The 12,292-nt window shown below is 61.4% G+C and overlaps 1 protein-coding gene across 2 annotated transcripts in view; it reads right to left on the bottom strand.

The window, feature by feature from the left end:
- The window catches only part of CACNA2D2 (calcium voltage-gated channel auxiliary subunit alpha2delta 2), a 121,341-nt gene that overhangs the window by 20,042 nt on the left and 89,007 nt on the right, over nt 1-12,292 (bottom strand). For both annotated transcript variants that reach the window (XM_037049629.1, XM_037049630.1), the window contains exons 4-6: nt 8,682-8,741; nt 3,603-3,647; nt 456-597 (exon numbers count right to left, since the gene is read on the bottom strand). In XM_037049629.1, coding sequence (XP_036905524.1) covers nt 456-597; nt 3,603-3,647; nt 8,682-8,741 — 247 coding nt within the window. The remainder of the gene's footprint in view (nt 1-455; nt 598-3,602; nt 3,648-8,681; nt 8,742-12,292) is intronic.

Genomic DNA, 12,292 nt, shown 5'->3' with positions numbered 1-12,292 from the left:
CAAGCGCCTTCTACCCAATCCTCCCCACATGTACCCCATGCCAAGAGAAGGAGGGAAGTGTCGTAGGGTCAGTGTGAGGAGTTGCACCCTGACTCCCAGTCCCCAGGTTCGTTTGAGGTGGTGGCTCGTCCACCCTCCCTACATGGGAGCAGGGCACGAGGGTGGGTGTGGGAGCAGCTTTGGGGTGTGCATGCATCCGTGTGGGCACATGTGCACACAGGAGGGGACTGTGCACAGGGTGAGAGGCTCCATGTCTTGTACCCGCTGTGAGCCTGTGCCTGAGAGTCGCTCGATGTCTGCATGTGAGCGATGCTGAGAGGTGAGCATGTGTGACCTTGGGTGGAAGGGGCTGAGGGGGGTGGCACTGGCTGGCACCTTGGACCTGGCAGTGCCGGGTCAGTGGGCCCTGGCCCACGGTGCTTGGGGGCGGCTGTTCCCGGTCTCATTGCACTCACAGCCTTTGTAGATATCCGTGGGGATCTGCACTGCTGTGTACGAGTAGTTGACCTTGTTCTTGAAGTTGGAGTCCTCCACAAAGTCCAGCCTCAGGGTGCTGACCTTGGACCCTCTCTCCATATCCTCGATCTCAGGGTCATCCTGCAGAAGGGGACACCCCCACCATGCAGTGTAAGGGCCGGCGATGGAGGAGTGGGGCTGAGAGGCCAGAGTCTAGGCGGTGGGGGCATCTCAGAATCAGAAGATTGCAGATTGCAGAGGGAGAGACACAGAGGGAGAGACACGGGGTGCGGTCCCCTCACCTGGTGGCCTCTGACTTCCGCCTGCCCCTGCTCAGCCCATCCGCCATCCCCACATTTGCTGAACCCAAATTTCAAAACCAAACCAAACCGACCCCTTGCCCACATCCTTAAAAACTAATTATCAGTGAGGAAGGCAAATCTTGGAGCAGGTGAGGAGTGGTCTGCAGACCTCTGCCTACAGGGCATGCCGCGTGCAATCAGCCAGGGAGGGCTTGGCAGCCCTTCCCGGGAGTTCTGTGACGCGCCTCCCCCCCCCACCCCCCCCCCCGCACCCGCACCAAGGGCCCTCCCTGCAAGGAGCCCCACTGGACCCAGGGAGAGGGCTCTGGCCCCATTTGGGGGAGGGGCGTCACCCCCTGCAGCAGATTGGTTCTGGGGGCTGAGTTGAGGGGCGTCCTGGGGAGAGCAGGGCTGGGGTTTAGCGTTGAGACCGGCAGAGGCCCCGTTGACTTTCTAAAATGAGCTGCAGACGTCTGGCAGGTGCCAATTACTGCGTCTCTGGCCGGGCAGGCTGAGCATGCGCAGTGCGCCCCCACCCACCACCACAGGCTGGCAGGAGCGGGTCTGCTACGACAGCGTTGACGCACAGCCGGGAGAGGGGCAGGCACGGGGTGCAGGTGCGAGAGCGGGGAGGGAAGATGGGGGGGCAGTGAGGGGGAGATAGGGAAAAGGCAGGCAGGGCAAGGGCAGGGTTGGGGGGCTTTGTGCCCCAGGAGGAAGTTGCGTGAGCAGCTGAACCACCCGCATGCTCCCTGACTGCCCCACGAGACCCCTGTGACCACCCTGGGCACCAGGCTCAGATCCTTTCCTCTACGCTGTGGATGGAGCAGTGACAGCAGCCCCCACTGCTCTCTGAGTCCTGGGCACCCCCGTGGCTCCTGCCTCCAGGTGTTTGCCTCCAGGCTGTGCCTGGTCGGCGGAAGGGGTGATGGCCCCGCCCAGCCCGGGGGGCTTTTCTGGAGAGGGTGCAGCAGCTCTAAGGGGCCTTCAGCAACCCCCTTTCATCTCTCCATCGGTGGATTTCGCACAGTGCAGCGGGAGCCCCTCCGCCACCTCTGCACACCCCAGGAGGACCCTTGGAAGCTCCCGGCCGCAGCGGAAAGCTGGGCAGGCGACTGCCCAGCGGAGGCCCCTGCCCAGCGGAGGCCAGAGCCAGGAGCCGCCGCCTCTGAGGCGTGAGCCGCTCACGTTCTTCGAGGAGGAGGGGGAGGCTCGGAGAAGAAAGCCCCCGAAATGTCAGCGGCAGATGAAGGGCGCTGGAAAATTTAATCTCCCAACTTTCCCAACTAATGTGACATTTGGATTCCGTTCTGATAAGCTATCAGCTGGCGAACTTTTTCCTTCCTTCTCTTTCCCCTACCCCCACCTTCTGGCTGGTAATTTAAAAGTAAATGGTCTAGAAAGATCTCTAACTGTACCTCTGGCAAAGATTAAAAAAACAAAGCAACATGACATGCAGGGGAGTCGGCAAACGAGTACGTGTGGAATTTACACCAGGTCTACGCTGGGCTGGGCTTTCGGGCTGCCTGATCTCAGCCCAGCCCCACCTGCTGGTGGGGCTCTCTCCTTGGGTGGTCAGGCCCCCAGCAGATGCCCAAGGGGCTGGGGGCAGGTGGGGGATCCTGGATACACTGGGGGTTGTTGGAAGCAGGGAGTTCAGGGTGCTCAGCAGAGGCCCGGGCTCCACCCCGGGGCCGAGGGGCACTCAGCACTGTCCCCACGCCCAGGGGCTTTGTATGGTGGTCTCCCAGTCTATATTTAATGCACTGATTGCTAAAATTACAGCCTTGCTGCCGAGGGGGGGTAAGGAGTTAGATTCGGGGTCTAATTAAAGGTTCGCTCTTCATTTGAATTTCAGATTCCAGCTTTAATTTTAGCAATTTCTCTGGGAGCCACGGAGGCTCAGCCGAGGGGGAAGCACACCGGCTTTGGCCCACCCACCTCTCCTCTCCCCTGCCTGCCGGCCTCCTCAGGGCTCACGCAGTCCAGCCTGGCACCGTGAGCCCTCTGCAGGGGTCCCCTCCTGCCTGCCCACCTCCTGGTGTCACTGGGCAATGCCTGCCCCCCGCAGGACTCCACTCAGGCCAGTCGGCCTCGGGGAGAAGGTCTGGATGCTGGGGCTGTGGTGCCAGCCAGCCCGGGCGAGGCCCCAGACACGGGGCTACTGAGACACCTATTGTCAGAGGAGACAGCGGGGCTCAACTGCTTCTGCCTCAAAGGCAGGCAGGTGGACTTGGGCCTTGACAGGTGACCAAACACCATCTACTTCATGCACCCTGCTCTCAACACTCTTGTCTCCTCTGTAGCCCCCCTTCCCTCCGCAAGTGCTGTCTGTCATCCGAAGAACAGGCCCAGGATCTGGGCTGCCTCTGCAGCTGCAGCGAGTCTGACGGAGCTCAGGGCCAGGCATGCTGAGCTGCTGGTCCCCTCGCCAGAGGGAGGGGCACCTGCACTGACTTGAAACACTCCTGGACGGCACTGCCCACCACTTCCAGGAAGCCCTCTCCAACTGCTCTTGTAAGCACCAGGCATCCCTCAGTTCCGGCGTGGGAACTAACCCGTGGGAGGACCCCAAGGGCCGGGGCCCAGGCCTGGGCACACCGTGCGGTGAAGCTGTGTCCCTCAGCTCTGCAGACACACAGCCCTGGAGGGGCCCGGCCTCTCGGGGTGTGCTGTGGCAGGTGCAGGGTGGGGTCCTGACCCACTGCAGCCCTGAAGGCTTGAGCTTGGAATCCCAAGGATGGCCGAGTCCCAACACTCATTTTCCAGCTGTGGCTGCTAGCCCATTGAGGGTGCGAGGCTCTGGCAGCTGCCCCTCCCCCCAGCAGAGGCTTGAGCACTTACCAGCTCTGCGTCAGCCTTGGCGTCATAGTACACGATGTCTTCCTCCTGGGTGGGGAGAGAGGCCTCAACACTCACGGCTCAAGCGCCCCTGGGGTGCGGCCAGGACCCCCAGCCCCAAGGCTTAGGGCAGCCCCCCACCCAGACTCCTCCACCCAGAGCTGCCGTCCAGGGAGGCCGGCTGGGTCAGGCTGGGACACCCTTCCCCCAAGAGAACCCACCCCCAGCCCAGGGTCCCTGCCCTGCTGCCCTGCTGCCCTGCGGGGAGAGAGAGTCAGAGCCAGCCTGGCTGCCAAGTCTCTGGCTGAGGCACAACCAGGGGGAGCGAGGAAGACAGAAAAACAGAGCCGAGTCTGGGCTGCAGCGGAATAATGACTCGACACCGCATCTTCCAATTTCTTCTATTAAAAAGCCTGCTCATTACGGGCATGTACTTATTAATTATCTGTGATTTGTTGTGAAATGCAAGGAGGTTTACACAACAGGCGGGGGAGAAAACAAAGCCAGGCCCAGCTCCTGCCCTCGGCTGCCTGCGCTCGCCCCGCCTGCCTGCCCGGCGCCTGGGTTCTTGGCCATCTGCACATCGTAATCACTGGCCACCCGGGAGACCCGTAACACAAAACGGGCTAATTTCATGTTTAATGATCTTTAATCAGAACTGAGAGTGGCTGAGAGAGGCCGCCAGAAGGTGAAGCTGGTGCCATCAAGCACCACCGGCTCAGGAGGAGCCACCCCACCCCTGCCCCGATGGGCACCAGGGCAGGGACATGGGACAGGGCCACTGTCCGGGTCACCCTCCCCAGGTGCTCTTCCACCCTGTTTTGTACGGTGAAACCTGTAGCATGGCCCTGGGAGCCCCCGCTCACCGGGAGCCTGTCTCTTCATGAGAATGGGTGTAAACGAAAATGGGGGTGACAATCCAGTGCACTAAACAGCAAGCACAGAGCCTGCCCTGACTCCGAGGTGGCCGCCCCTCTTGTGCGCCTGCCAGAGCTCCATGTGCTGTGTGACCTCAGGGTGGCACTGCTTCCTCTCTGAGCTCAGGCTCCTTATGCTCTGGGGATGGGCGTGGCCATGGTCACTGCCCAGGATCTGAGGTGGTCAGACTGGAGCTTGTGGTGGGCAATAGTCATGGGGTGTTTCCCACCAACGGTCTGGAGGTGGCGCAGGCCACTGGCTGGACCTGCGGGCACATGCAGGCGTTCTGAGTGCTGAATACGTGCCTGGCAACATCGTGAGCAGGACCACAACCTTATGATGAGTGTAAGACCAGGCCACTCGAAAGTTTCAGTCACCTGAGGCATCTGCACTGTGACCCCTCCACACGGAAGGGGACACTACAGGACACTTCGGCAGAGAAGCTCACACCCTGATTCAGCCTGCCGTTCTAACCCATCCCCAACCCTCCCACACCCACCGGCCCACCAGTTCCAGAAGCCTGGGGCCCAGGTGGGCCTGAGTGGGGGCGGGGCCAGGCTGCAGGGTGCCTGGCCTTTCCAGCCCGCTCCAGACCGAAGTGCCTAATGAAAGCTGACATTACATCAAACACAATAAGGAGTTTCGGTTGATGAAGATCGTTCCTGAACACACAAACCCATTAAACCGAGGGGAAAAATATCAATTCAACACACTCGCCGGCGAGAAGAAAATGTGATTTGTTATCTAAAAGGGGCATAAACACGGCTCTGCCGCTCTTCCCCTCAGCAGTGAGAACGGGCCGTGTGGCTCGAGGACTGCAGATTAGCACGGGGGCTGCACCCGCCGATTTTTCAGGCCAACCTTCTGCAAGGACAAGAAAGGGCACGGCTGGTGGGCGGTCAGTCCCAGGCCTCCAGGATCCCTGGGCTCCTCACAGGCTGAGGTGGGTCCTGCCTGCACCTTTGCCCCCAGAACCCCCTCCCCTACTCCTGGGCATTTACTTGGGCACCCCTCCAGCCGCCCCAATGGCTCCTTTTGTCTTGATTCATGGCTTCAGCCTAGAATCAGATGTTGGTGGCACCAGGGACACGGAGGGCATGTGCCAGACAGGAGGATCCAGTCCCCTGCAGACCACGGGTGAGGCCCAGGAGTCTGTATGCTGCCCTTGTCCCCAGGGCCTGGGGTGCCCGTGGGCAGGACTCCTCCCCGCTTTCCCAGCCTTCCCCAGCTTGGAGGGCCAGCTCGTGCCCTTTCCTGGGCCGAGGGTGGTGGCAGGCAAGGCCACACGTGTGAGAATGAGTGGTAAAGACAGCTGCAGTTGCTGCGCTCGATGAGCTGCGGAGCTGGGGTGTGGCAGACACTACGAGACCTTTCGGGTCCGGCGGGAGGCAGGAAGGTCCCTGGACTGGCCTCCAAGCCTGCTGGGCCTCCATTCTGCCCGCTGTCCCCCACTGCGGGGAGGACAAGGAGGCAGCGCCACCCAGCGATGACGAGGGGTCCTGGCCCTGATCTTGACCCGAACGAGTGACCTCTGGGATCCCAAGCAGTGCGTGCAGACCCCAGTGGGACCCTGTGTCCCAGTCATCCCCTTACCTCCCTGGTGCGTGCCTCTGAAGCCCTTTCAAAGCCTCACTGCAGCCTCCTCAAGACTCTACCTCAGGGTCAGGGTTCCCACTTACGAAATCGGGGTGATGCCTCCTCTGAGGCTTCTTTCAGGGCAGGAGGTAGGCCTCCTCAGGGAGACGGGACCCTGTTCCCCACAGGTGGAGACCTACCTCATGTCTGCAACTCCCAGACCCAGGAGGGGCACGAGTGTATCAGTCAGAACCCCTGGGTGGGGTCAAAGGGGCATCCCAGCAGTCTGGGGCCCACATCGCTCACACCCCCTCCACCCTCTGTTGGCTGCTATTCAAGGGGCCGTTTTGCTCAAACCGGGCTGGGGTGGGGGGTCACCCCCTGTGAATTCACACCCCTCATGTGGATTTCTGTGCATCAATGACGCACGAGCGGTGGGGCTGGGGGCCCATGTGGGCCTCATGAAGATGACGTGGTCTCTCCTCAGCTGGAGCTGAGCCCCAGAGAGGGCAGGAGGCATGTTGGCAGGTGGGGAACAGGGTGATGATGGGGGGGTGACAGTTTGGTGCCGTGGTGGGTGGATACGGGGCCTGCCCACCAGGCTTCTGTGCCCGGCCCGGCTACCCCAGGGAGGATGCCTGGCCTTCCAGCCTGGCTCACTGCCAGCTCGACTCAGCCAAGAGGACTGTTTTCTGAGAGAGCCGTCTGTCGCCGGCTCGGCAGAGAGGCAGGCAGCCAATGGAATGGCTGGGGCCGACCTCAGGCCGGGCGGCCACCTGTCCTGTCCAGCCAGCCCCTGCATTTGGGCGCAGCCTTCACAGGCAGCACTACCTCTCCCACCAGACCCCCCGGGGCAGGGCTTTGTCTCCTAAGGGTCCTGGTGTTGGCCTTGAAACCCTGGGGACGACAGCTGCACCTGCCTCCTCCATCCACACCCTAGCCCAGTTCCCTCCTGGTGGCGGTTTAGGTGGCTGATAATGCTGGCACAGTGAGACGCTGCAGCCAGGTACGGCATCCGGCAGGTGGGCCTTCTTCATCTGCCCTACATGTTAGGGGCACCCAAGCACCAGCTGCCTGTCTGCAGGGACCATGGCGGTGCTGCCTGCCAACCAGGGCCATGGTTTCTCTGGTGTCCAAGGCCCGTGACTACAGGTTCCTGGCCCCTGCCACGGCCAGGTGTGTGAGGTCGGGGCCCGGCACTAGGAAGCCGGGGAGGGGACTTCAAGCCCAGAGATCTCGCCCCTCCCTCTCTTGTCCTAGCTCTGACCCTGCAGACTCTGGGGGCCCCCAAGTCCCCACAGTGGTGTTGACAGGGTGTGTATGTGTGAATATGGGCATACCACTGTCTGTTTCTCAGAGGTCTATGTGAAGACCTACCGTGTGCAGCTGACAGTGGGAGGGCCAAACCCCCTGATCACGAAGGAGATTCCAGTCTGGCCCCTCCTACAGGCCAAGCATCTCCTCTGTGGCCAGGGCTGCCCGGTGCCACCCTCCCCACTTCAGAGGTAAGAAGACCGATTCCCAGCTGTTCCTGGTCACTCTGTCCACAGGGCACCCGGCTAGGCACAGGGACAGGTGATGGGCAGCACTAAGTCAAGCCTGGTTGCTTCTGTCCTAGGGGGGCCATGAGTGAGGCAGACAGACAGAGGAGCCCACTGGGCACTGGCCTCGGGCGGACTGCACTGGGACCACCTGGGGGTGGGGAAGGTAAGCTCACGCCTGAGGGAAGTCCCAGCCTTCGTGAGGGGCCTGAGTGTGACATGGGGGAGGAGGCACAGTCCAGGTACCCCTCCTGAGTGCTTATCTGTCACTTCCTGAAGGTCATTGGGAAGGACACGGTTTCAATGATGGGGGGGTGTGCCTGTGAGCGACAAAAACACCGTCCCTGCCCCAGTCGCGCAAGTCCTCCTACCTCTTGGCGTGGCCAGTCCCCACCTGCAGCTGAGGCCAGTTCTCCCCGCAGCAGCGCAGGCTGGGCAGGTGGTGTGCTGGCCAGTGGGCTCACCATTAGCACTGACTCATGCCTTTCAGCTTGGCAACTGGAGAAGAGCAGGGCCCTGACCCCAAGTAGAGGGGGCGACAGTGGCTCCACCCTGCCCAAGTCACCAGGGGGACAGACAGACAGGCAAACTGATGGACTGGGGGTGGGGCACCGTGAGCATCAGGCAAACACGGCTTTGCCCCCACCCACCCCCACTCCCCGTGGAAGGAGAGGCTTTTGTGGCTGTGATGGCCTGGTCCCCGATCCCAGCCTGGGGGCCTGGGGAAGCCAGGGAAGGGGTTAGTGTCTCTCTCAGGTCAGGGTATTCAGACTGGAGAGATCCTGTAGTCAAGAGGCTTCTTGGTTCCGGGGTCTCCCCAAGGAGTCTGGGCACCTCCTTAACCACCAAGGTGACACCCGCTTTGGGGAGCAGCCTGCCTGCTCCCCAGGCTTCCATGGCAACTCTGTGGTGGACGACAGGTCCATATCTGCGCCCGGTGCCCCAGGGCAGAGGGGTTCCTGCTCCGCTCCAAAGAGCTCCAGTGCCCCTCCTGGGAAGACCTCCCCGAGCACATTCACCCTCGTGGGGCAGGCACTGTCCTTCTTACCTTGATGTTGTCCTGCCAGCGGTGGGCTTTCTGGAAGTTCTCTGCAGCATCAGCCAATCTCTGGGAACAGAGCAGAGACAGGTCAGAGGCTGGGGAGCTGCTGAAAGTGGCCCAGGGCCTCGCTCATGCACCTCTGCCCTGCTTGCTCAGGGCCTGTTGCCCACCTCTCCCCACCTAGGCCCACCACCACTGTCCCTGTTCTGGCTTCCCGAGCCCCTTTCCTTCCCCACAGGGCTCTCTGCGCCTTCTGTCCACACAAGCCTGGCCTGTCATTTGGGGCTGGTTCCCTCGGCCTCCTCCAATGAGGCCCCTGTGCCTGTGAGCACAGCTGCCGGCCCATCCACCCCACATTCTGTCACGCAACACACCTGGTGCCATGCCACACTGGTATGTGGAGATGTGGCAGCACCAGCCTGCCTCGCTCACAGTCCGGGGGGTGTGGTGCAACGACACACACCTCCAGGGCTGTGGGAACCTGGGATATCCAGGAAGGCTTCCTGGAGGAGGTGCTTGGATTGCTGAGGTTCTTATTTTGCACTTCTGTGGATCCTGTCCCTCCAGAAAGTCTTAGGCCTCCTGAAGATGACCCTCTGGGGTCTCCCATAGAGCTAAATGAGCTGAAGTCCTGTCACCAACGACTGTCACTGTGAACCGGTCACCTTGGGCCAGCAGCATATCGTATGTACCTGTCACTGTCATGATGTGCGTGCTATGTCCTTCTCAGATGAGGACCCCCAGGTATGGGGATGGTGAGCGGCCTGGTTGGAGGTTGGAGTGAGTCTGGGCTGGGTCAGGTCCCGAGCCTGACCCTGGCCACACGGTCACTTCGCCCAGCCCATGATTGAGGTCAGAAGGCCACTACACGGGCCCATGACGTCCGGTGAGGGGCTGGATGGCTCTCGTGGAGAGAGGAGCTCTGGTCCCCACCCTGGCCAACTCTATCCTGTGGGTGGGATAGCGATGTCTTGCCTCCTGGCCTGTCGGCATTGAGGACACATGCCCCCACCCCTCCGTCCAGGCCTGATATAGCCTGTGGGCCCTAGAGGGCGGCTTCTAACAAATAGGAGTCAGGACATGGGTGACCAGCTTGTGCTCCCTCCCAGCATGGGATGATGTGGGGGGCATGGTGGGACCCCTGCAGAGGTGCAGTCTCCACTCTCTGGGGCAGTCCAGAGCCATCCCTACTCCCACTGGCCTGGTGTCCCCTCCTCCTCAGGCTGAGAGCACTGAATGCTGGGAGCGCTGTGAGGCTGGGGGTCCTGGGGGCAGGGGAGAAAAGTCCCTATTGAAGTCCAACCCCCTCACTTCACGATGCAGAGCCCCTCCTGGGCCTCCATTCCCTCTCCTGCTATTCCACCTGTTTGCGGCTTCTGTCCTCTGCCCACCTGTTGCTGCTGGGCCTGCCTGTGTGGGCCCCACCTGCCTTACCTAGCATCAGGGACCACAGGCCTCTCTACTCCCAGACACCTCCCATGTCTTGCCCCCAATTCTGTACCTTCCTGAGTTTCTGGACACCCTCCTGGGGTGGTGCTCAGGCCCCCGGAGCGCCACCACCCCAACTTGGAGTGAGCCCACCTTGGAGCCGCTGCCCTTCACATCCCACACTCTCGACATTGCTCAAACCACCTGCTAACGTCCCCAGCCCTGGTTCCGACCTCCCTCAGGCTCCTACGTCCTTGCTTGCCCCTTTGTCATCTACTCTCCTCATGGCACCCGAAGCCTTTAAAACGTGTCTCTGAGCACGTGGCCACCCCTGCCCCTAAACCCTCAGCAGCCCCCTACGGCTCTGCATGTAGAAAATGAAGCTTTCCTGAGGCCCTGGAGGCCTACCAGCGCCCAGCTCCCTCCCTGTCCATCGTGGGGCTTCCTTTCTGCTTAAACCACAAATCCCCTGGTGCTTGAGGCCCCTCATTCACAAGCCCGCAGTGCCCTTCTGCAGAGGACATTGCCGTGTGACATGGATGGTTAACAATGCTTGTCATTGCTGTTAACTGAGCACCTATTATGCAAGCTGAGCTCCTGGCCTGAATGAGAGCAGGGAAGCCTGAGGGGTGGTCCTGGGGTTGCACCTTTCGGGAGAGCCTCGGGGAAATTGCTGCATGGCCCCCTTCCCTTACCCTCTCAGGGCTCAGCTCTGCCCCCAGGATTCACAGGCCCCAGCAGTGTGGGGCTACAGCCCCTCTGCCCCCTAGCCCAGCAGCCAAGGAGAGAGGTAGCCCCAAGGAGAGAGGACCCCAGCCTGCAGCCTCTTTGAATTCCCAGAGCCCCATGGGCCCCAAGGCCGGGGTCAGCCCGCTGACTTGTGAATAACAGAGTCGCAATAGCCACAGCGAAAGGATTACTTTTAATCCTCAGTAACGATCAAGCCATTATTATTTTTTCGGTGTTACAGATCAATCAGTCCATCCCCAGGCGTGGAACGTGTGGAAATTGCAAAACACACAGGCCCGGTGGTGCGGGAGGAAGGGCTGGGCGGGCTGGGGCTGCCTGTGTCCGGTCAGGCACGAAGATGGCTGTGTGGGAGGGCTGGGATCCCCCACAGGCACGCCCGTGGGGCCCCACTAGGGGCTCAGAGCCTGGACCCCGGAGCCTTGGAGCACCGGCCTCGGTTCCAATCCTGCTCTGCTTGATCAAGTGGCTTTCCCGGCCCTCAATTTCCTGTGTATAAGCTGGAGATGGTAATGTACCCACTCAGAGTGGGAAGGCACATAGCAGCCCCCTTGTTCCAGTCCCCAGATGCTGCCCCCAGGAAGTAGTTCCCCGGGCTCCTCTCGCTGGCTCTAAGTGTTGAGTTTCTTACCCACCCCTGCACCTTCCTGTTACCCACCCACCCTCCCTGCCTGGGCTGTGCTCCCTACCATCTCAAGCAGCCCCATCAGACTGGGTCCCCGCCTCTGGAAGCTTCCTTTGCCCCTGCCCAGCTTCCCTCCCCTCAGCAGACACTCAGAGCCTTGGGCTCCTGTCTGCCCCCACTTCCTACCCCAAGGTTCATCCTCTAGAAGCTTCCCTCCCAACTCTCCCGGTCTTCCCTATGGCCTGGGGGCAGACAGGATGGGGAAAAACCAGGCCCAGAAAGGAAGGGACAACCTTCGAAGACTGAGCTGGGCAGGGGCAGAGGTGGCCACAGTTCAGTCCCACCTCCAAGCTCTTGCCTGGCTGGGGGACAGGCTTCCCTCCCATTCCCGACCCTGAGTGTCTGTTCCCTGGGACCGGCTGACTCCCTGCTCAGGCTCTGGGCTCTGCTCTCCGCCACCTGGGGGCTCCGGTTCCTGGCACCGGGTGCTGCACCTGCTGCTCCCACCTGCGTACCCTCGCCAGACTCCTCCGGGCTGACTCATGCCCTCGGCCTTGTGGGGTTGGCTCAGCTCTCATTCTCCTCCCAAGCCCTCCCTGAGCCCCTCTGAGCCCTCATCAGCCTGCTGTGGCTCTCAGAGAACCCGCCGCGTCTGCTTTCTCGGGAGCTCGGAGCGTGGTGGAAGCCGTACCTGGCAGCAGTGGAGTTTACAGTCACCTGGTCTCTGGCACACAGTAGGTACACAATGAACATCCGCCATATCAAGGTCCGAGTGGCTCTGAACCTTGGCAGAGGCATGAATTTGAGTTTGATTCTG

The sequence above is a fragment of the Sturnira hondurensis genome, unplaced genomic scaffold, assembly GCF_014824575.4.
Source record: "Sturnira hondurensis isolate 20B ecotype Veracruz unplaced genomic scaffold, ASM1482457v3 Scaffold0006496, whole genome shotgun sequence".
NCBI lineage: Eukaryota > Metazoa > Chordata > Mammalia > Chiroptera > Phyllostomidae > Sturnira > Sturnira hondurensis.
Note: the sequence above shows the minus strand (reverse complement) of the source record. Positions and strands in the feature narration are given on the sequence as shown.